The 26,668-nt window shown below is 37.7% G+C and overlaps 1 protein-coding gene across 2 annotated transcripts in view; it reads right to left on the reverse strand.

Annotated features, from left to right (window-relative positions):
• The window catches only part of CFH (complement factor H), a 379,102-nt gene that overhangs the window by 108,068 nt on the left and 244,366 nt on the right, over window positions 1–26,668 (reverse strand). For both annotated transcript variants that reach the window (XM_053693829.1, XM_053693830.1), the window contains exons 19-21: window positions 13,461–13,640; window positions 1,059–1,241; window positions 258–455 (exon numbers count right to left, since the gene is read on the reverse strand). In XM_053693829.1, the coding sequence (XP_053549804.1) occupies window positions 258–455; window positions 1,059–1,241; window positions 13,461–13,640 (561 nt within the window). The remainder of the gene's footprint in view (window positions 1–257; window positions 456–1,058; window positions 1,242–13,460; window positions 13,641–26,668) is intronic.

Genomic DNA, 26,668 nt, shown 5'->3' on the forward strand with positions numbered 1-26,668 from the left:
GTACAAATTTGATAATTGAAAGTCTCACAATTATTTTTAATTCTATCCTATGGCATGAGAGAGTACGCTCAATGTTACATTCACCTTAAGTAAATATTTTTCTGTTTTTTGGGGGGGCATATTTTTTTATCTAACGTGTGCTGGCTAAAGTGTTGCTGTAAAGGTCTAACGTAGTCCCAGCATATGACCATCTGTTATGTTCCTTTAGTGCCTCATTATCTAGGAATCATCTACTCTGTTTGAATAATTGTACTCACCTCTCTTGATGCATTTAGGATATTTCAGTTCTCCTCTGATACACGTCACTCTAAGTAATGCTTCGTCATTTATCTCATATCCATCTAGACACGAAAAGCCCATAGTGTCTCCATGTTTAGAGTATAGTTTGGTGTCAGATCTCCATCTCAGCCGTATATTGTGCACTTTCATTTGTCTCTCCCCTGCAGTGCACGGCTCTAGAAGAGAAAACAAGAAAAAAAAACAGGAGAAGGTGAAACTTGAGGCTGGTAGAGGCTCGTCCATATGGGCAGTGTGAGCGCTGCACCACCATTTAATATGCTCCCCCAAAATATAAATAAATTCAGACACTTTCTTATTTTTTTATCATAATATGTATGTTTTTAGGGCCCATTTAAATTATTAATATTTTTAGGCAAATAATTATCTTGCCTTAAGAAAAATACATCAGACAACAATGGAGATTTTTTTTCTATCCTTTTGTCTCCTACAATTAGTATTAAAGAGACATTAAACACTTTGTGATGGTAACATTAAATGATTATATATATGTATAGATTCCTAAATGTTTTGAGGTGGTAAACTGAAGGTGAAACATTTAACAGAAAAAAATAACCATACTGTTTGCCATGTGCACATTATTGGTCTTTTTCTGTGCTGGTATTTTATTTTTTTAATAAAATTAATTTGTGAAAGTTCATGAACTGCTGGGGAAAAAACATTTTTGTTTGTGCTATTGTCAGAAACATTGAAACTGAGTAAAATAATTTGTGCTGACTTTTTATGCGTTTTTTTCCTAAGACTCATTGCTGTGTATTTACCTAAACAAACAGGAGGATCATCCCAGACGCCATTCTCACATTTAATTATAGCCTTTCCTTCCATTACATAGTAATTGGGACACACATACTCCACTGTACTTCCAGATTCATATATTAACCTTCTGTCTTGTCGTATGACTCCATTTTGTACTACAGGTGGTAGATCGCAGCGTTCTCCTATTTCTGAAATACAGCAACATAACATTACATCTGTCTCTATTAATATATGGTATTATAAATATATTAATAAAGGTCAGTACAGTCACATTCATGATCTGATTTTCAGAGAAGGGTAGAAAATTACCTGAATTGTCATCTTTCAAACAAAGCAGCTTAGCTTATTTATCAAAGTGTATTCTTGGGGGAAAACATACCTTCCGACAGTTATAGTATTTTACATTGTTTATCTGTCAGTCTTTCTATAATTTTCATCTGTCTATTCCTCTGTCTATCTGTTTATCTGATCTATCTATCTATCTATCTATCTATCTATCTATCTATCTATCTATCTATCTATCTATCTATCTATCTATCTATCTATCTATCTATCTATCATTTAACAGTATCTATCTATTTATCTATCTATCTATCGATCTATCTAAACAGTATCTATGTATCTATATTTCTATCTATCTATGGATCAAGTCTTGTATTTATATATTGTCATATTTATCTGTATATCTGAGATCCATTTATCAAAGAGTGAATGTGTAGAGTTCCAGAGAGGTGAATGATCCTGTGCCTTGCGTGCCAATCTTGTTTATGTCAATTAGGAAACATAGTAGAACAAATATAATAGTACAAACGACTGCTGCAACCATTTACCCCAGTTAATTTCTATGCACAACGTCACCTTTGGGTGAGAGATGTCAAACAACTTTAAACAATCTGCCTGAAGTTTTTCCCTGGGGCTGGGTGTTGTTGTCAGAGGCAGCCTCTTAAACACTATCATAACTCCAAAGATACCTGAGCTCTTTGTATGCACCATTCGTGATGCCTGAGAAAGGACAACAATATAGTCATGTGCCTGACTGCCACCACAAAAAGCTGAACCAGAATGTCATCCAGGTAAAGAGCTACCAAATGCCACAATGATTAAAGCTCCAAAACCCTTTGTTAAGCACCCAAGGCACTATAGCAAGACCAAACAGTGGGCTACAAACTGATACTGACTGTCCAGAAAGATGAACCTCAACAACCAAACATAGTCTGAGTGAATGACAAAATACACAAATGCATCTTTTAAATCTATTGTTGTCTTGAACTGACCTTCACTAAAAGAAGAATAGTGAAGATAAACTCCATTTTAAAGGATGTGACTTTAAAAAAATTGTTAAGTGATTTCATAACAAAATTTAGACAAGAGTATCCCCTTCTTTGGGACTATGAAGAGATTAGAATAAAAGCCTTGTTCTTTCTCTACTACTGGAACTGGAGGCCGTAGGAGCCTAATACAGCCCTCTATCTCCTCTGTGGGGGCACCTAATATTGAAACCTCAAAAAGGTTTCTGCAGCCACCTAAGCCACAGTTAAGCTGGGCAAAACAGGAACCTTACAATTTAAACAAACTAAGGTGTTTTTCAGCACTCCAGCCAGGTATTACAAGTCACCTAAGGGCCACTGCCTTAAGCCCCAAAAAAACTTTGTAACAAATAGCAGAAAGGTGACAGCAAATTCCAAAATGTTTTTATAAAATACAAAATTACAGGGCAACATTTCGGGACCTTATCCCTTAATCATGCCTGATTAAGGGATAAGGTCCCGAAACGTTGCCCTGTAATTTTGTCTTTTATACATACATTTTGGAATTTGCTGTCACCTTTCTGCTATTTTTTATACCTTACAATTAAAAACCAGAGTCTGTGAGAGCCTGTCCATAGGTACCTTAAATGAGCCAAAGTTCATATAGCACCATCAACCTTAGGTTTGGTCTCTCATATATAGTAGAAGCTGGGACAAAGAACATGGGGTCGATCCGATAAAAATCGTCGCCCGCAAAAGCCGGCGACGCCAATATTTGCGCTGGTTTGGTATCACATATACGGCGTAACCTAGAAGTTACGCCCGTATATTTCTGCCGTCGCCCGTAGTTTTTTTGGCTATAGGCAGGTATACCAAACCAGCGCAGTTTGGTATCCAATATGCAGCGTAAGGACTTACGTGGCGAAAATGGAGAAAACTTACTCCATTTTCACCTCGCCACAAAAAGCAGCCGTAAGAAGCCTTACGCTGACTATTGGAGCCCCGTAACTCCCTAAACTAACTAGAAAATAAACCTAACACCTAACGCATGCGCAATGTCTATCTACCTGTCAACCGCGATCCCCCCCCCGAAATCCCTAATAAAGTTATTAACCCCTAAACCGCCGCTCCCGGACCCCGCCGCCATCTACATAAACTAACCCCCTACTGTGAGCCCCTAAAACCGCCGCCATCTACCTTATCTATCCCCTACTGTGAACCCCTTACACCGCCGCCACCTATATAAAAATGATTAACCCCTAATCTAATCCCCCTATACCGCCGCCAGCTATATTAATATTATTAACCCCTAATGTAAGCCCCTTACACCGCCGCCATCTCTATTAAAATGATTAACCCCTAATTTAATCTACCTACCCCGCCGCCAGCTATGTTATCTATATTAACCCTAAGTATATTATAGTTAATATAGGTATTACATTATATATATTAACTATATTAACCCTAATTATATTAGGGTTAATATAGTTAATATAGTTACTATAGTATTTATATTAACTATATTAACTCTATCTAACCCTAACACCCCTAACTAAATTTATATTAAATTAATCTAATTCATTTATAAACTAAAATATTCCTATTTAAATCTAAATACTTACCTATAAAATAAACCCTAAGATAGCTACAATATAATTAATAATTACATTGTAGCTATGTTAGGGTTAATATTTATTTTACAGGTAAATTGTTAATTATTTTAACTAGGTATAATAGCTATTAAATAGTTATTAACTATTTAATATCTACCTAGTTAAAATAATTACCCAATTACCTGTAAAATAAATCCTAACCTAAGTTACAAATACACCTACACTATCAATAAATTAAATAAACTACAAACATCTATCTAAAAATACAATTAAATTAACTAAACTAAATTACAAACAAAAACAAACACTAAATTACAAAAAATAAAAAAAAGATTACAAGATTTTTAAGCTAATTACACCTATTCTAAGCCCCCTAATAAAATAATAAAGCCCCCCAAAATAAAAAAAATTCCCTGCCCTATTCTAAATTAAAAAAAATTCAAAGCTCTTTACCTTACCAGCCCTTAAAAGGGCCTTTTGTGGGGCATGCCCCAAATAATTCAGCTCTTTTGCATTTAAAAACATATACAATACCCCCCCCATTACAACCCACTACCCACATACCCCTATTCTAAACCCACCCAAACCCCCCTTAAAAAAGCCTAACACTACCCCCCTGAAGATCTCCCTACCTTGTCTTCACCACACCGGGCCGAACTCCTCATCCGATCCGGGCGATGTGTTGCTCCAAGCGGCAAAGAAGAATTCTTCCTCCGGGGATGTCTTCCTCCAAGCGGCAAAGAAGAATTCTTCCTCCGGCGACGTCTTCCTCCAAGCGGCAGCAAAGTCTTCATCCTTCCGGCGGCATCTTCAATCTTCTTTCTTCGCTCCGCCACCGCGGAGCATCCATCCCGGCCGACGACTGAACAACGAATGAGGTACCTTTAAATGACGTCATCCAAGATGGCGTCCGCCGAATTCCGATTGGCTGATAGGATTCTATTAGCCAATCGGAATTAAGTTAGAAAAATCTGATTGGCTGATTGAATCAGCCAATCAGATTCAAGTTCAATCCGATTGGCTGATCCAATCAGCCAATCAGATTGAGCTCGCATTCTATTGGCTGTTCGCCGGAGGAAGAATTCTTCTTTGCCGCTTGGAGGAAGACATCGCCGGAGGAAGAATTATTTTTTGCCGCTTGGAGCAACACATCACCCGGATCGGATAAGGAGTTCGGCCCGGTGTGGTGAAGACAAGGTAGGGAGATCTTCAGGGGGGTAGTGTTAGGCTTTTTTAAGGGGGGTTTGGGTGGGTTTAGAATAGGGGTATGTGGGTGGTGGGTTGTAATGGGGGGGGTATTGTATATGTTTTTAAATGCAAAAGAGCTGAATTCTTTGGGGCATGCCCCACAAAAGGCCCTTTTAAGGGCTTAGAATAGGTGTAATTAGCTTAAAAATCTTGTAATCTTTTTTTTATTTTTTGTAATTTAGTGTTTGTTTTTGTTTGTAATTTAGTTTAGTTAATTTAATTGTATTTTTAGATAGATGTTTGTAGTTTATTTAATTTATTGATAGTGTAGGTGTATTTGTAACTTAGGTTAGGATTTATTTTACAGGTAATTGGGTAATTATTTTAACTAGGTAGATATTAAATAGTTAATAACTATTTAATAGCTATTATACCTAGTTAAAATAATTAACAATTTACCTGTAAAATAAATATTAACCCTAACATAGCTACAATGTAATTATTAATTAGTATTTAGATTTAAATAGGAATATTTTAGTTTATAAATGAATTAGATTAATTTAATATAAATTTAGTTAGGGGTGTTAGGGTTAGATAGAGTTAATATAGTTAATATAAATACTATAGTAACTATATTAACTATATTAACCCTAATATAATTAGGGTTAATATAGTTAATATATATAATGTAATACCTATATTAACTATAATATACTTAGGGTTAATATAGATAACATAGCTGGCGGCGGGGTAGGTAGATTAAATTAGGGGTTAATCATTTTAATAGAGATGGCGGCAGTGTAAGGGGCTTACATTAGGGGTTAATAATTTTAATAGAGATGGCGGCGGTGTAAGGGGCTTACATTAGGGGTTAATAATTTTAATAGAGATGGCGGCGGTGTAAGGGGCTTACATTAGGGGTTAATAATTTTAATAGAGATGGCGGCGGTGTTAGGGGCTTACATTAGGGGTTAATAATTTTAATAGAGATGGCGGCGGTGTTAGGGGCTCACTTTAGGGGGTTATAGATTTAATATAGCTGGCGGCGGGGTACGGGAGCGGCGGTTTAGGGGTTAATAACTTTATTAGGTTGCGGCGGGGTACGGGAGCGGCGGTTTAGGGGTTAATAGCTTTTTTTATTGTTAGGCTAGTGAGGGGGGATAGCGGATAGAGGGTTAGACGTGTCGGGCTATGTTTAGGAGGCGTGTTAGACAGTGCGGGTGATTTAGACTTTAGTCAGGTTTTATAGGCGCCGGCAGTTTCTAACGTGGCGCAAGTCACTGGCGACTCCAAAAATCTGTACTTACGCAGATTTCTGGACATCGCTGGTTTGTGAGACTTGCGCCACTTTAGCAAGTGACGGCGCCGCATATTGGATGGCTCGAGTTGCGAGCTGAAACTGCGGGCAACGTGGGTTCCCTCGCTTGCGCCGCAAACTGCGATCTATATCGGATCGCGCCCCAGGTCTGTAAACTTAGCTGAAGGAACAAAGAGAGTTTCCCGTTTCTTGGATTCTTTAGACATCATTTAAAAATTGTACTCAGGAACTGGGAAAGGAACCATCTGCTTAGGGCAGTGGTCTCAAAGTACAGACCCGGTCTCAAAGTACAGGCCCTGGGGCCAAATGCGGCCCTCAGGATAGTTTAATCTGGCTCCCTTGTTTATTAGGTAAATTATTAATTTGGCCGATCAATTTTTTTAGGGTTCTAAGAGGTGTAACAAGTTGATGTTCTATATAGGCACTCGCAAGATAAATATAAAGACAAGCATGCATTGTCCAGTGTAGACCCCCATTATGCACTGCTTGGATATATGTTACTTTTTTTTTTAATAATATTTTTTTATTGAGGATTATTACACATACATAACAAAAGAAAAGCATTTTGACAGCATAAAGACAAATAAATCTCAATAATGTTAACAACAACTATACTGTCAACAGAAAATATAGAAATGCAACATAAGAATATAGCCAATTTTATCCAAGTGAAATCCTCGTTTTGTATATTCATATAAACCAATATAAGTAGCTATTAGCAAGGCCCTAATTGGCCAACTGAACTAGAAAGAAATCCAATTAGCTACATTTATGGCCTACAAGATTATATTCACAGGGTAGCTATGGGTCGGTTAAGGAATAATATAGAAAAACAGGTGATGTAGGTGGGATTATTTTTCTTCATCCCCCAATATAGAGGGGCATAGTAAATGAGTGAAAATAAATACCAGTTGTGAAGAGTGAAATGAGCATTTAATCCAATGTATTAAAGAACCCATTACCAATGGTGGTCTTGTAGTGTATATATAGAGTAAATAAGGGGGGAAGGGGAGATTCAGCGGGTAAGCATCGCTATAAGAATTAGGAGGGGGAGGGGGGGCGTGTCCAATGGAATTTACTGATAGGTAGTATTTTACTCATGAGGATCTCTAACAGATAAATAAGTTGATATCTGATGTGATACGCAAGTTAAGTGTAGGCATGGGCTCATATTGTATATTTTTAGCTATAAAAGTGCGATGACTTTTGCAAGAATATGTAAGAGCCTACATATTTAAATAAACGAGAGGGAGGAAAGTAGCTATTATCTCTGAGTCTAATACATTAGGATGTAGCCTAGGTGAAGACCGATGGTGGTGACTATAGGAGGGAAACACTCGCTCCAAGAAGTATTTTGTGTAGCTCATGCTGTGGGAGCCAGATACTAATAGAATGTAGTAAATTATATCCTAGGTTCCCCAGTAATATACTCTATCGCTGCTTGATACTGAGGATCTATGCTGCTCTTGTCATGTATGACACCCAGAAGGTAAAACCACTCATAAATGTACACCATCCAAAAAGAATAGTGGTGCAAAACTCACCTAGAGGGTTGTAATCTAGCGGAGCTGATATTTCAAGTGTAAACGTGATAGTAAGTTGTTAAGGTGGTCATTTGAAAGGAACTATAGGATTACCTCATACTGGGAGACATTATTGAACCTGTGGTACACACAGGTTGTAGACAGAAAGAGTGATGATTTATGAGTATGTATCATGCTGAGCTCCCAATATGAAGTTGGTAAGTGTATATGAAATTCTATCTAGGGTTCTTAGGTGGGATTATTATAGATGGCCCCATTAACCATACTCCGGGCAAAGCTCTGGAGTTATCTCTGGCAGTCTATGTTCAGTTACGTAGGGGTCGAGGGCATATATTGTTAACTGTTCTAGGGCTATTAAGATAGCGAGCTCTGGAATATTGTGTATGTTGCTCAAACAGTTTAAGTCAATAGAACACATATACAAAGCAACAGAAGCCTGAAGTGAGAGAACTATACCTTAGACTACGCAATCGTAGTTTATACCACTATCATAGAATCATAACTCTTCTGCCATGTATGCAGAGAATAACCGGTGAAAGTAGTGTTATCTAATACAAGTGGTTCAATAAATATGTGGTTACATAATACACAAAACTATGTAATCTAGACTCCTTAAATAATACCACGGTGTTGGCTTTTAAACAGGCTAAATAAACTTACATAAAAAAACTGCAATCTAGTAAGGCAGATTCTGGGGGTAGGAGCTAAGTTGAGTATCAAGTAATCTCGTAACACTATGGATCAGAAATGATTTTGTGGTATGGGCCAATCGCAACCCAGAGGAATAGTTATTTGTGGGTACAGGGCACACTAAAATCAAAGCAGGGGTTTCCTCAATAGTATAAACATTTGCTTGCTCAGAATATCAAATTATTCTGTCTGGGTTTCCCAGATAAGATTATTAAAGGCAACAGAGCCAAACATATTTGTGGTTTAACTGAGTACAGCATTAACATGACTTCATAAAGTCTAAATAACCTTATGCTGGAATTTTTAAGGTAAACAAAGGCAAATAGGGTAGTATAAGTAGTTATGCTAGGGGAAATTTGGAGCTAGGCAGTCTGAGAGATAGGTATAAAATAAGGATAACGACCCTATGCAAGCAAAAATAAAATAGCCTATGGCACAAGTACATATAACAGAGATGAGTCATTAAACATGAACTAGGCACATTCCTCAAGCATAGTCACTCTCATTAAAGTGTCCCAATACAATTGTCACAAAAATACAGCCCAAAATATAGCTTCAGGGACTGAGTGGCAAAAGTACCAAAGTTTGTAGGAGAGCTTTTACCCAATGCCAACTTTAGTGGTAAGCATCGCAGGTTTGTCCCTTGTGGTGCGGACTTGCAGCGTTAAAAGTCTAGTGAAGAGGTGTGAGTGCTGCGGTATAAACCCTGCAGAAAGAATCTGACCTTCCGTCTGCCTACGTCCATGATGTAGGCTGCCTTGAAGCCTCTTCCAGAGGCCTAATAAGAGTGACTGGAAAGCTGCATTACTCAATGTGACTTTGGCCATCACTGTAGTTGCAGGCCGCATAATGGCAACCGCCTCGCTCACCCTACCGTCACGTTGTCATCTCGGATCAAGATCCCGGAGATCAAGATATATGTTACTTTTTATTCAGTTCCAGAATGATCACTTCACTTGGCTCTCACAAGATAAATATACACTGTGTATGTCTATTGTAGACTACAGCTCCTACCATGCACTGCTACTTGGGTAAATGTCAATTCCAGTTTCTTGTATATCCAGTTCCAACTCACGCTGTTCAAATGGCCCTCCTAAGTGAAGAACACTTGCCCAGTGGCCCCCAGGATACAATGAGCTTGATACCCCTGGCTTAGGGGATCATAAAAGCTTATCCAACATCATGGCACTGGATTGCAAGGGGCCCGATACATCTCCCACTTCCAAAGTACTCAGCACTTCCTGTAATGAGTGTGCATATCCTACTAAATAAAATTAAAGGATACTTCCTTCCTCCCTTTGAGCAACAATAGGAGTAGTCTGAGATTTAAACACTGACTCCACATCTTGTCAGCAAGAAACATACCCTGTATAGTCAGAAAGGACCCTGATACATCTCCTGCTACAGAGGACATAGGGGACATGGATCCTGGAGTGAAAGCTACCTCAGAAGCAGGCCCTTAGCCTCAAGAAGCCACTGCAGAGAAAATAGGAATCAAACAGAGGTGCAGCACTTGATAGGTATTAGGGCTCTGAGGCTGAGAAACTACAGACCCCTGGACCCTATGAGTCATATAATGAGGGTTACTACCCCTGGCACCTTAAGTACCCCGTTACTTAGCACATCCAGTGTATAACTGTGACAGGGTATGGCCCCCACCACCACTAGCTATAGACCCAGAGGACCCCTGATTTAAAATATGCTTCCCCATAGAAGAGCTGAAATTGCTAGAAAGACGGCACAGTGATGACAAAAGCAGCACACAAGCCCTAAACATGAGAGCAAACATTGCCCAGAGGGTAATTAACTACCTACGAGAAAAAAAAAAAATCTGTCAAAATGTTGAAAAAGTGTCTAAAATAAATGGAATACACTCAGGTTATAAGACTATAGATAGTCAGGTAATGGCCCTAGAAAGGTAGAAAAATACTTTTATGAACTACCATTACTCACCCATTACTCAACGACAACAGCTATTCAATATATGGTCCATTCCAGGAAGTGCCAGCACCTTCGAAGGATTTGTAAGGACAACATACAGTAAAGCAGGAAATTTTGCTCAGGAGGATTGTGAAATATCCACAGTGGAAGAAGATTTTCACTTCCCAGCTGAACTACTGTCATTCCTCTGCCATAGTAGTTGCTGAGGGGGATAATTTGTCTCAGATTAGTTAGAGAACCCTCTATAAATTGCCTTAACATACTTCACCTCAAGTGTCAGCTTCTCCTTGGGAAGGCAAAGCAATCACTGAGGCTAGTTAGAGGGAATGCTGGATAGGGCAAAGGAAAACACTGCAATATTAGGGGTGATTTTTTGTCCTCCTAATGGGCAGGATCTAATGTTCCACAAGTCATAGTTGGTGGGTTCTCGCCATCTTTGAAATAAAAATAAGTTATTGAGCATTACAATCATGGCCAAACAATTTTTTGGTATCCAAGAGTCAGAGTGCAAAAAAAAAATGATTTTGAATGTTACCTTGGCCCTCGTGAAATAGAATCCCCGCTCCTGGTGAGGGATGATTATATTACAAAACATTGTATAGGGGGGACATCCTACAGTAGGTTGCTATCCATGGTGAGATGTTGCAGAATTCGTATGGAATTGGTGGTTTGTGATGTGAGATGGCAGGTAGCCAGCAAGTAAAGTGGTGTGAGGGTGCTGGCAGTTTAGGTAGTTTAGTTTATCAGTGAATAGGTTAATTCCTTTGTATGCCACTTTACAGATCACTAGTTAGGCCTCATCTTGTGTACTGTGTGCAGTTCAGTTCTTGATGCCATGGGGCTGATTTATGTTGTCCCGAATTGGGCCAAATCCCCCTGTTTCCGCACGAGCCTTCAGGCTCGCCGGAAACAGGAGATAAGAAGCAGCGGTCTTAATAATTCCTCTGAGGCCGATCTGCAGGGGGCGGCATTGCACAAGCAGTTAACCAGAACTGCTTGTGCAATGTTAAATGCCGACAGCGTATGCTGTCGGCATTCAGCGATGTCTGGCGGACATGATACGCTACAGCGTATCATACCTGCCAGGCATTGATAAATCGGCCCCATATCTCAGGAAGGATATAAACAAACTTGTATCTGTGCAAAGGAGGCTACTAAAATGGTACATAGTCTAAAGGTGAGGTGATACGGTAGTAACTTTCAAGAAAACACAGATGGTGAGGACTCTATCACAATTAACTCTGATGAATAACCTAATGGCACTACCAATCAAAACAATGACTTATCCAGGAAGATTAATGACCCAACTTCCCCGAGAGCAATATAAAAACAACCATGAATTAAGTCAGCCTGAACCATATTCTGTAAACGCAGAATCCCCCTATATCATATGGCCAAGAAATTCCAATTTTTTGTTATTCTGCTGATATCAATATTAATAGACTTCTTTATTTATCAGATGATTTTTGTGAACAAGTGGTTGTTGAAACTAACTAATATGCAATTAAAAATGCTTCTCACAGCAAATCATAAACAGATTTAGAAAAGTCTAATTGGACTCAAACAAACTTCGAAGAACTTACAATATTAAAATAATAATTTGGGACTCTCAATATAGACATTGCAAATAAGCCAACTGTCAAATTATATCGTGTATAATGTCCAGAACAAAATATGAAATATTTAGCAGTTTTATACATTTTATTAACAACACTCAGGCCTTACCACTGAGTGATCCAGATTATGACAGTTTGTAAAATAAAATAAAATCAGACCACAAACTGAACATTTTAACAAATTATTTTGTACTGAAGAAGATATTCAAAGGTTTCCAATCCTAGATGTAAAGTTTACCGACAAAAAAAGCTGTTTTTATATTGTCATCCATATAATCCATACGTGATAATCGATGTGATTCACGTGATTTCAAGGACGGGATCGGATCATGGGGGACTGCCTTTGTTGCTAGGCACGCCCCCATTCCAATCTTGAGTTCTTCAAAAGGGGGAGGCTGCTGGACACCTTATAAGGGTAGGACTTTCTATGCCGTCCTTCAGCATTAAAGCTCAGCGCTGTAAGGACAGCATGTAATGTCCTAAGGGCATGATGGGGTTAATATAAATATATATATATATATATATATATATATATATATATATATATATATATATATATATATATATATATATATATATATATATATATATATATATATATAATTTGTGTTGGTCAGTTTGAAAATGTAAGAAGTTATCTTCCTAAAGGAGACACTAACCCATTGCCCAAAGTTAAAAAAAAATCCTCTTTTAGAACTATGATGCACAGCTGCAATTAGAGGCCTTGGTGATTACCACAACCATGGACCTTGTGTTTTTATGACTGGTTGTGTGTAAATCATTTCAGTAAGGAAACCAAAGTTTGTGAAAAAGTTATTGCTTTTTTTTTTATATGATTGCATTAGGCAAACATCTTACAGATAACTGGTGTCATAAAATGCAAAAGCATGTTCCTAGATCAATACCTTGGTTAGTTTAAAATATATATAGTTTTGTTGAACAGTTTTTAGAATTTGGACAGTTATACCATTCCAAATGAGAGTTGCATCATTGCACTATACAGATACACACATTCAAATTATGAAATGGTAATAAATCTTGTTACTGTTTTTTTTAAATTATTTTTACAATAATTTATTAATTGTGTAACTAAATAGCTAATTAAAACTATCATCTTCTAACATGCAGAAAAAGCTGAACGTTTATTACCATAAGTGAAAAAGTACACTGATAAGACAATGTAAGAACGATTAGCTTCATGCATATCTGAGAGTTCTTAGGGCTCGTTATCTAACTGCCAGGTAACTTACTTTTGCACACCGGTGTCTGTACCCATCTAGAATTTTCACAAACTGCTTCATTTTTGTTTTTTTCCAAAGCATATCCCCAGTAGCATTCATATTGCACTTTTTCACCAGGCAGGTACTCCGCATTTGTTTTTGTTTTTAGCCTTCCATTTGGAATAGGTCTAGGTGATTCACACTTGGTAGCTTAAAGAGAGAAAAGATTATTATGTATGTTTTGTGCAAACTATCTTGAAAACCCATTAAATACAATAGCATTGCACAATCAACAATCAATAAAAAGACAATGGAGTAGATTTATTAAATGTCGGACGGACATGATCCGCTGTAGCATACGCTGTCGGCATTTATCATTGCACAAGCATTTTTGTGAAATACTTGTGCAAAGCTACCCCCTGCACATTCAAGGCCACTCGGCCGCTAGCAGGGGGTGTCAATCATCACGATCGGATGCAGGGGGTGTCAATCATCACAATCGGATGCAGGGGGTGTCAATCATCACGATCAGATTGCAGTCCGCCACCTCAGAGATGGTGGATGAGTTAAGGAGCAGCGGTTTTATGACCGCTGCTTCTTAACTTTTGTTTCTGGCGAGCCTGAAGGCTCGTGCGGAAACAGCTGGGTTCGCAGCTTAATAAATCTACCCCAATGCCATAATGCATATTTTGAATTTCAAACAAGCAGTGGATTTTTTTTCTGATGATTTTCAAACTTTCCTTTTAGTTGCTTTTCCACAAGTGATACCAAGAGAACAAAGCAAATTTAAAATGGAGAGAGATCTGAAGATATTTACATACATTGGGGCCGATTTATAATGGCTTGAATAGGGCCATATCGCCCTGTTTCCGCACGAGCCTTCAGGCTTGCCGGAAACCGCAGTTAAGATGCAGCGGTCTTAAGACCACTGCTACTTAACTGTATCCTCTGCCTCTGAGCGGCGTACAGCAATCAACCTGATCCTATACGATTGGGTTGACTGACACCCCCTGCTAGCGGCCGATCTGCAGGGGGCGGCTTTGCACAAGCAGGTCACTAGAACTGCTTGTGCAACGTTGAATGCATACAGCATATACTGTCCGCATTTAGCAATGTCTGTCGGACATGATACGCTGCAGACATTAGTAAATCGGCCCCCTAATCTAAATCTTAAAAGTTTAATTTTCATGTCCACAATCAATCCTTGCCCATCAGGAGGAGACAAAACACCACTAACACGCTAGAGGTTTGCTTCTGCCAAACACAATATACCTTCCTACTCAGCCTCAAAGTAAAAGAGACAGTGAACTGTAAAAACATTCTCCCCTTTGATGAGTGAGATTGCGACTGGAGCGCAAATGCTTGTGTGTCCGCGATATCGGATTTTTGCATTTGTTTCCGTGAAGGGTAAATTGTGCTGGTATTACAAGTTAAAGTAAACGAGATCGCTTGAGCGCAATTCAAGTTAACGCTCGTCAGGTTAGCGCAACATCAGAGATCTGGTTAACTGTTTTGCAAAACAAAAAAGTGTCACAAAACACATCAAAAATACATTATAAAGTACAGTTATACTGATAATAACCCCAGCTAATAACAATACATTACACAGTACAGTTACACTGATAATAACACTAGCTAATAGCAATACATTACACAGTACAGTTACACTGATAATAACACTATCTAATAACAATACATTACACAGTACAGTTACACTGATAATAACACTAGCTAATAACAATACATTACACAGTACAGTTACACACATAATAACACTATCTAATAACAATACATTACACAGTACAGTTACACACATAATAACACTATCTAATAACAATACATTACACAGTACAGTTACACACATAATAACACTATCTAATAAATATACATTACACAGTACAGTTACACACATAATAACACTATCTAATAAATACACATTACACAGTACAGTTACACACATAATAACACTATCTAATAAATATACATTACACAGTACAGTTACACACATAATAAAACTATCTAATAAATATACATACACAGTACAGTTACACTGATAATAACACTATCTAATAACAATACATTACACAGTACAGTTACACTGATAATAACACTGTCTAATAAATATACATTACACAGTACAGTTACACACATAATAACACTGTCTAATAACAATACATTACACAGTACAGTTAAACACATAATAACACTATCTAATAACAATACATTACACAGTACAGTTACACTGATAATAACACTATCTAATAACAATACATTACACAGTACAGTTACACTGATATTAACACTGTCTAATAAATATACATTACACAGTACAGTTACACTCATAATAACACTATCTAATAAATATACATTACACAGTACAGTTACACACATAATAACACTATCTAATAAATATACATTATACAGTACAGTTACACACATAATAACACTATCTAATAAATATACATTACACAGTACAGTTACACACATAATAACACTATCTAATAAATATACATTACACAGTACAGTTACACACATAATAACACTAATAAATATACATTACACAGTACAGTTAATAACATTATCTAATAAATATACATTACAAAGTAAAGTTACACACATAATAACACTAATAAATATACATTACATAGTACAGTTACACACATAATAACACTATCTAATAAATATACATTACACAGTACAGTTACACACATAATAACACTATCTAATAAATATACATTACACTGTACAGTTACACTCATAATAACACTATCTAATAAATATACATTACACAGTACAGTTACACTGATAGTAACACTGTAATAAATATACATTACACAGTACAGTTACACTGATAATAACACTATCTAATAACAATACAGTACACAGTACAGTTACACACATAATAACACTATCTAATAAATATACATTACACAGTACAGTTACATTCATAATAACACTATCTAATAAATATACATTACACAGTACAGTTACACTGATAATAACACTATCTAATAACAATACATTACACAGTACAGTTACACTGATTATAACACTATCTAATAAATATACATTACACAGTACAGTTACACACATAATAACACCATCTAATAAATATACATTACACAGCACAGTTACACACATAATAACACTATCTAATAAATATACATTACACAGTACAGTTACACACATAATAACAATATCTAATAAATATACATTACACAGTACAGTTACACTGATAATAACACTATCTAATAACAATACATTACACAGTACAGTTACACACATAATAACACTATCTAATAACAATACAGTACACAGTACAGTTACACTGATAATAACACTATCTAATAACAATACATTACACAGTACGTTTACACTGATAATAACACTATCTAATAAATATACATTACACAGTACAGTTACACTGATAATAACACCATCTAATAAATATACATTACACAGTACAGTTACACACATAATAATACCATCTATTAAATATACATTACACAGTACAGTTACACTCATAACACTAGCTAATAAATATACATTACACAGTACAGTTACACACATAATAACACCATCTATTAAATATACATTACACAGTACAGTTACACTCATAATAACACTAGCTAATAAATATACATTACACAGTACAGTTACACTCATAATAACACTGTCTAATAACAATACATTACACAGTACAGTTACACTCATAATAACACCATCTATTAAATATACATTACACAGTACAGTTACACTCATAATAACACTAGCTAATAAATATACATTACACAGTACAGTTACACACATAATAACACTGTCTAATAACAATACATTACACAGTACAGTTACACTCATAATAACACTAGCTAATAAATATACATTACACAGTACAGTTACACTCATATTAACACTGTCTAATAAATATACATTACACAATACAGTTACACACATATTAACACTATCTGATAAATATACATTACACAGTACAGTTACACTCATAATAACACTGTCTAATAACAATACATTACACAGTACAGTTACACTCATAATAACACTAGCTAATAAATATACATTACACAGTACAGTTACACTCATAATAACACTGTCTAATAACAATACATAACACAGTATAGTTACACTCATAATAACACTATATAATAAATATACAGTACACAGTACAGTTACACTGATAATAACACTATCTAATATATATACATTACACAGTACAGTTACACTCATAATAACACTGTCTAATAACAATACATTACACAGTATAGTTACACTCATAATAACACTATCTAATAAATATACATTACACAGTACAGTTACACTGATAATAACACTATCTAATAAATATACAATACACAGTACAGTTACACTTATAATAACACTATCTAATATATATACATTACACAGGACAGTTATACTCATAATAACACTATCTAATAAATATACATTACACAGTACAGTTACACTGATAATAACACTAATAAATATACATTACACAGTACAGTTACATTCATAACACTATCTAATAAATATACATTACACAGTACAGTTACATACATAACACTATCTAATAAATATACATTACACAGTACAGTTACATACATAACACTATCTAATAAATATAGATTACACAGTACAGTTACACTCATAATAACACTGTCTAATAACAATACATTATGCAGTACAGTTACACTGATAATAACACCAGCTAATACAAAACATTCAAATAAAATGTTGCACAAAAAAGTTATAAAGGCTCAAATAAAAAGAGAGAATCGCTCAACCTGGGAATGAACTATAGCATAATAGCTTGTTCTATCACTGGTTACCACCCTAGGAGCAGCCTCGTTTAGATCAATGTGCCTTTCACAGAGAAGAACTTTCTTGTAGCATATCAGTCTGAAAATACCAGGCTATCCCTCTCTGAACGAAGACTTGAGGGGGGGTAGTTATCAACATGTCAAACTTTCCTGCCTTCGCCGGCCCAATACGCCCGCCTAAGCTCGCCTACCATAGCCGCCGCGGACCTGAAAAAATTCGCCTAAGTTATCAATAAATCTGTCAAAAAGCCACGCACCAAGTACGGGGCGATGAGCAGCGGACTGTGAGAGTTATCACTCATCCGATCTCGCTGCTCTTCGGCTTTTTTACAGCTTTATTGCTAGCCTGTCACTAAGCACCCACACTAAACTACACTGTTCTACCCCCTATACCGGCGCCCCTGGAGCCCCCCGCAACTCAATAAAGTTACTAACCCCTAAACCGCCGCTCCTAGACCCCGCCGCAACTCTTATAAATGTATTAACCCCTAAACCGCTGCTCACGGACACCGCCGCAACCTACATTATACCTTGTAACCCCTATCCTGCCCCCCCTATACCGCCGCCCTCTATAATAAAGTTATTAACCCCTATCCTGCTGATCCCGCACCTCGCCGCAACTAAATATATAGTTTAACCCCTAAACCGCCGCTCCCGGACCCTGCCGCAACCTATATTAAATTTATTAACCCCTAATCTGCCCCCCCTACACCGTCGCCACCTATAATACATTTATTAACCCCTATCCTGCCCCCCACTGCACCGCCGCCACTTTAATAAATTTATTAACCCCTAAACCTAAGTCTAACACTAACCCTAACACCCCCCTAACTTAAATATTAATTAAATATATCTAAATAATATTTCTATTATTAACTAAATTAATCCTATTTAAAACTAAATACTTACCTTTAAAATAAACCCTAATATAGCTACAATATAAATAATAATTATATTGTAGCTATCTTAGGATTTATTTTTATTTTATAGGTAACTTTCAATTTATTTTAACTAGGTACAATAGCTATTAAATAGTTATTAACTATTTAATAGCTACCTAGCTAAAATAAAGAGAAATTTACCTGTAAAATAAAAACTAACCTAAGTTACAATTACACCTAACACTACACTATACTTAAATAAATTATTCCTATTTAAAACTAAATACTTACCTGTAAAATAAACCCTAACGGCTAGATTTAGAGTTTTGTCGGTAACGACCCGCGTAGCTAAAGCCGGCTTTTTTCTGGCCGCACCATAAAAATAACTCTGGTATTGAGAGTCCACAGAATGGCTGCGTTAGGCTCCAAAAAGGGAGCGTAGAGCATAATTTAACGCCACTCCAACTCTCGATACCAGCGGTGCTTACGGACGCGGCCAGCCTCAAAAACGTGCTCGTGCACGATTCCCCCATAGGAAACAATGGGGCTGTTTGAGATGAAAAAAAACCTAACACCTACAAAAAAGCCGCGTTCAGCTCCTAACGCAGCCCCATTGTTTTCTATGGGGAAACACTTCCTACGCCTGCACCTAACACCCTAACATGTACCCCGAGTCTAAAAACCCCTAGCCTTACACTTATTAACCCCTAATCTGCCGCCCCCGCTATCGCTGACCCCTGCATATTATTTTTAACCCCTAATCTGCCGCTCCGTAAACCGCCGCTACTTACATTATCCCTATGTACCCCTAATCTGCTGCCCCTAACACCGCCGACCCCTATATTATATTTATTAACCCCTAATCTGCCCCCCACAACGTCGCCTCCACCTGCCTACACTTATTAACCCCTAATCTGCCGAGCGGACCGCACCGCTATTATAATAAAGTTATTAACCCCTAATCCGCCTCACTAACCCTATAATAAATAGTATTAACCCCTAATCTGCCCTCCCTAACATCGCCGACACCTAACTTAAATTATTAACCCCTAATCTGCCGACCGGAGCTCACCGCTATTCTAATAAATGTATTAACCCCTAAAGCTAAGTCTAACCCTAACACTAACACCCCCCTAAGTTAAATATAATTTTAATCTATCGAAATTAATTAACTCTTATTAAATAAATTATTCCTATTTAAAGCTAAATACTTACCTGTAAAATAAATCCTAATATAGCTACAATATAAATTATAATTACATTGTAGCTATTTTAGGATTAATATTTATTTTACAGGCAACTTTGTAATTATTTTAACCAGGTACAATAGCTATTAAATAGTTAAGAACTATTTAATAGTTACCTAGTTAAAATAATTACAAAATTACCTGTAAAATAAATCCTAACCTAAGTTACAATTAAACCTAACACTATACTATCATTAAATTAATTAAATAAAATACCTACAATTACCTACAATTAAACCTAACACTACACTATCAATACATTAATTAAATAAAATATCTACAAATAACTACAATGAAATAAACTAACTAAAGTACAAAAAATAAAAAAGAACTAAGTTACAAAAAATAAAAAAATATTTACAAACATAAGAAAAATATTACAACAATTTTAAACTAATTACACCTACTCTAAGCCCCCTAATAAAATAACAAAGACCCCCAAAATAAAAAATGCCCTACCCTATTCTAAATTACTAAAGTTAAAAGCTCTTTTACCTTACCAGCCCTGAACAGGGCCCTTTGTGGGGCATGCCCCAAGAAGTTCAGCTCTTTTGCCTGTAAAAAAAAACATACAATACCCCCCCCCCCCAACATTACAACCCACCACCCACATACCCCTAATTTAACCCAAACCCCCCTTAAATAAACCTAACACTAAGCCCCTGAAGATCTTCCTACCTTGTCTTCACCCTGCCAGGTTCTCCGATTGGTCCAGAAGAGCTCCTCCGATGTCCTGATCCAAGCCCAAGCGGGGGGCTGAAGATGTCCATGATCCGGTCGAAGTCTTCATTCAAGCGGGGCAGAAGAGGTCTTCCATCCGATTGAAGTCTTCATCCAGGCGGCATCTTCTATCGTCATCCATCCGGAGCGAAGCGGCAGCATCCTGAAGACCTCCGACGCGGAACATCCATCCTGCCCGACGACTGAACGACGAATGACGGTTCCTTTAAATTACATCATCCAAGATGGCGTCCCTCGAATTCCGATTGGCTGATAGGATTCTATCAGCCAATCGGAATTAAGGTAGGAATATTCTGATTGGCTGATGGAATCAGCCAATCAGAATCAAGTTCAATCCGATTGGCTGATCCAATCAGCCAATCAGATTGAGCTCACATTCTATTGGCTGTTCCGATCAGCCAATAGAATGCGAGCTCAATCTGATTGGCTGATTGGATCAGCCAATCGGATTGAACTTGATTCTGATTGGCTGATTCCATCAGCCAATCAGAATATTCCTACCTTAATTCCGATTGGCTGATAGAATCCTATCAGCCAATCGGAATTCGAGGGATGCCATCTTGGATGACGTCATTTAAAGGAACCGTCATTCGTCGTTCAGTCGTCGGGCAGGATGGATGTTCCGTGTCGGAGGTCTTCAGGATGCTGCCGCTTCGCTCCGGATGGATGACGATAGAAGATGCCGCCTGGATGAAGACTTCAATCGGATGGAAGACCTCTTCTGCCCCGCTTGGATGAAGACTTCGACCGGATCATGGACATCTTCAGCCCCCCGCTTGGGCTTGGATCAGGACTTCGGAGGAGCTCTTCTGGACCGATCGGAGAACCTGGCAGGGTGAAGACAAGGTAGGAAGATCTTCAGGGGCTTAGTGTTAGGTTTATTTAAGGGGGGTTTGGGTTAGATTAGGGGTATGTGGGTGGTGGGTTGTAATGTTGGGGGGGGTATTGTATGTTTTTTTTTACAGGCAAAAGAGCTGATTTTCTTGGGGCATGCCCCGCAAAGGGCCCTGTTCAGGGCTGGTAAGGTAAAAGAGCTTTTAACTTTAGTAATTTAGAATAGGGTAGGGCATTTTTTATTTTGGGGGTCTTTGTTATTTTATTAGGGGGCTTAGAGTAGGTGTAATTAGTTTAAAATTGTTGTAATATTTTTCTTATGTTTGTAAATATTTTTTTATTTTTTGTAACTTAGTTCTTTTTTATTTTTTGTACTTTAGTTAGTTTATTTCATTGTAGTGCAGATTAGGGGTTAATAACTTTATTATAGTAGCGGTGCGGTCCGCTCGGCAGATTAGGGGTTAATAAGTGTAGGCAGGTGGAGGCGACGTTGTGGGGGGCAGATTAGGGGTTAATAAATATAATATAGGGGTCGGCGGTGTTAGGGGCAGCAGATTAGGGGTACATAGCTATAATGTAGGTGGCGGCGCTTTGCGGTCGGCAGATTAGGGGTTAATTATTGTAGGTAGCTGGCGGCAACGTTGTGGGGGGCAGGTTAGGGGTTAATAAATATAATACAGGGGTCGGCGGTGTTAGGGGCAGCAGATTAGGGGTACATAAGTATAACGTAGGTGGCGGTCGGCAGATTAGGGGTTAAAAAAATGTATTCGAGTGGCGGCGATGTGGGGGGACCTCGGTTTAGGGGTACATAGGTAGTTTATGGGTGTTAGTGTACTTTAGAGTATAGTAGTTAAGAGCTTTATGAACCGGCGTTAGCCCAAAAAGCTCTTAACTCCTGTTTTTTTTCTGCGGCTGGAGTTTTGTCATTAGATTTCTAACGCTCACTTCAGACACGACTCTAAATACCGGAGTTAGAAAGATCCCATTGAAAAGATAGGATACGCAATTTACGTAAGGGGATCTGTGGTATGGAAAAGTCGCGGCTGAAAAGTGAGCGTTAGACCCTTTTTTGAGTGACTCCAAATACCGGCGGTAGCCTAAAACCAGCGTTAGGAGCCTCTAACGCTGGTTTTCACGGCTACCGCCAAACTCTAAATCTAGGCCTAAGATAGCTACAATGTAATTAATAATTACATTGTAGCTATTTTAGGATTTATATTTATTTTACAGGTAACTTTGTATTTATTTTAGCTAGTTAGAATAGTTATTAAATAATTAATAACTATTTAATAACTACCTAGCTAAACGAAATACAAAATTACCTGTAAAATAAATCCTAACCTAAGTTACAATTAAACCTAACACTACACTATCATTAAATTAATTAAATAAATTAAATACAAATAACTACAATTAAATAAAATTACATAAACTAACTAAAGTACAAAAAATAAAAAAAGGTAAGTTACCAAAAATAAAAAAAATAGGTTACAAACATTTAAAAAATATTACAACAATTTTAAGCTAATTACACCTAATCTAAGCCCCCTAATAAAATAAGAAAGCCCCTCAAAATAAAAAAATTCCCTACCCTATTCTACATTAAAAAAGTTCAAAGCTCTTTTACCTTACCAGCCCTTAAAAGGGCCTTTTGTGGGGCATGCCTCAAAGAAAACTGCTCTTTTGCCTGTAAAAGAAAAATACAACCCCCCCAACATTAAAACCCACCACCCACATACCCCTAATCTAACCCAAACCCCCCTTAAATAAACCTAACACTAATCCCCTGAAGATCATCCTACCTTGAGTCGCCTTCACTCAGCCGAGCGAGCCACCAATGGAACTGAAGAGGAGATTCAGAGCGGCAGAAGTGATCCTCCAAGGGGCGCTGAAGAAATCTTCCATCCGATGAAGTGATCCTCCAGTCGGCGCTGAAGAAGTCTTCCATCCGGGCGATGTCATCTTCCAAGTGGCGCTGAAGAAGTCCTCTATCCGGGCGATGTCATCTTCCAAGCGGGGTCTTCAATCTTCAATCTTCATCCCGCCGATGCGGAACATCCTTCTTTCCCGACGGACTACCGACGAATGAAGGCTCCTTTAAGGGACGTCATCCAAGATGGCGTCCCTTCAATTCCGATTGGCTGATAGGATTCTATCAGCCAATCGGAATTAAGGTAGGAAAAATCTGATTGGCTGAAGTTCAATCCGATTGGCTGATCCAATCAGCCAATCATATTGAGCTCGCATTCTATTGGCTGATCCCATCAGCCAATAGAATGCGAGCTCAATCTGATTGGCTGATTCAATCAGCCAATCAGATTTTTCCTACCTTAATTCCGATTGGCTGATAGAATCCTATCAGCCAATCGGAATTGAAGGGACGCCATCTTGGATGACGTCCCTTAAAGGAGCCTTCATTCGTCGGTAGTCCGTCGGGAAAGAAGGATGTTCCGCGTCGGCGGGATGAAGATTGAAGATTGAAGACCCCGCTTGGAAGATGACATCGCCCGGATAGAAGACTTCTTCAGCGCCACTTGGAAGATGACATCACCCGGATGGAAGACTTCTTCAGCGCCAACTGGAGGATCACTTCATCGGATGGAAGATTTCTTCAGCGCCCCTTGGAGGATCACTTCTGCCGCTCCGGATCTACTCTTCAGTTCCATCGGTGGCTCGCTCGGCTGAGTGAAGACGACTCAAGGTAGGATGATCTTCAGGGGATTAGTGTTAGGTTTATTTAAGGGGGGTTTGGGTTAGATTAGGGGTATGTGGGTGGTGGGTTTTAATGTTGGGGGGGGTTGTATTTTTCTTTTACAGGCAAAAGAGCAGTTTTCTTTGGGGCATGCCCCACAAAAGGCCCTTTTAAGGGCTGGTAAGGTAAAAGAGCTTTGAACTTTTTTAATGTAGAATAGGGTAGGGAATTTTTTTATTTTGGGGGGCTTTGTTATTTTATTAGGGGGCTTAGATTAGGTGTAATTAGCTTAAAATTGTTGTAATATTTTTTAAATGTTTGTAACCTATTTTTTTATTTTTTGTAACCAAGGCCTAGATTTGGAGTTTGGCGGCCAAGGGGGTGCGTTAGCTACGCGGGCTTTTTTCTGGCCGCACCATAAAAATAACTCTGGTATTGAGAGTCCAAAAAAATGCTGCGTTAGGCTCCAAAAAAGGAGCGTAGAGCATTTTTACAGCAAATGCAACTCTCGATACCAGAGTTGCTTACGGACGCGGCCAGCCTCAAAAACGTGCTCGTGCACGATTCCCCCATAGGAAACAATGGGGCTGTTTGAGCTGAAAAAAAACCTAACACCTGCAAAAAAGCAGCGTTCAGCTCCTAACGCATCCCCATTGTTTGCTATGGGGAAACACTTCCTACGTCTGCACCTAACACTCTAACATGTACCCCGAGTCTAAACACCCCTAACCTTACACTTATTAACCCCTAATCTGCTGCCCCCGCTATCGCTGACCCCTGCATTATATTATTAACCCCTAATCTGCCGCTCCGTAAACCGCCGCAACTTACATTATCCCTATGTACCCCTAATCTGCTGCCCCTAACACCGCCGACCCCTATATTATATTTATTAACCCCTAATCTGACCCCCACAACGTCGCTGACACCTGCCTACACTGATTAACCCCTAATCTGCCGAGCGGACCGCACCGCTACTATAATAAAGTTATTAACCCCTAATCCGCCTCACTAACCCTATAATAAATAGTATTAACCCCTAATCTGCCCTCCCTAACATCGCCGACACCTAACTTCAATTATTAACCCCTAATCTGCCGACCGGAGCTCACCGCTACTATAATAAATGGATTAACCCCTAAAGCTAAGTCTAACCCTAACACTAACACCCCCCTAAGTTAAATATAATTTAAATCTAACGAAATTAATTAACTCTTATTAAATAAATTATTCCTATTTAAAGCTAAATACTTACCTGTAAAATAAATCCTAATATAGCTACAATATAAATTATAATTACATTGTAGCTATTTTAGGATTAATATTTATTTTACAGGCAACTTTGTAATTATTTTAACCAGGCACAATAGCTATTAAATAGTTAAGAACTATTTAATAGTTACCTAGTTAAAATAATTACAAAATTACCTGTAAAATAAATCCTAACCTAAGTTACAATTAAACCTAACACTACACTATCAATAAATTAATTAAATAAAATACCTACAATTACCTACAATAAAACCTAACACTACACTATCAATAAATAAATTAAATACAATTCCTACAAATAACTACAATGAAATAAACTAACTAAAGTACAAAAAATAAAAAAGAACTAAGTTACAAAAAAATAAAAAAATATTTACAAACATCAGAAAAATATTACAACAATTTTAAACTAATTACACCTACTCTAAGCCCCCTAATAAAATAACAAAGACCCCCAAAATAAAAAAATGCCCTACCCTATTCTAAATTAAATTAATAAAGTTAAAAGCTCTTTTACCTTACCAGCCATGAACAGGGCCCTTTGCGGGGCATGCCCCAAGAAAATCAGCTCTTTTGCCTGTAGAATGCGAGCTCAATCTGATTGGCTGATTGGATCAGCCAATCGGATTGAACTTGATTCTGATTGGCTGATTCCATCAGCCAATCAGAATATTCCTACCTTAATTCCGATTGGCTGATAGAATCCTATCAGCCAATCGGAATTCGAGGGACGCCATCT

This window comes from Bombina bombina, chromosome 10 (genome assembly GCF_027579735.1).
Source record: "Bombina bombina isolate aBomBom1 chromosome 10, aBomBom1.pri, whole genome shotgun sequence".
NCBI lineage: Eukaryota > Metazoa > Chordata > Amphibia > Anura > Bombinatoridae > Bombina > Bombina bombina.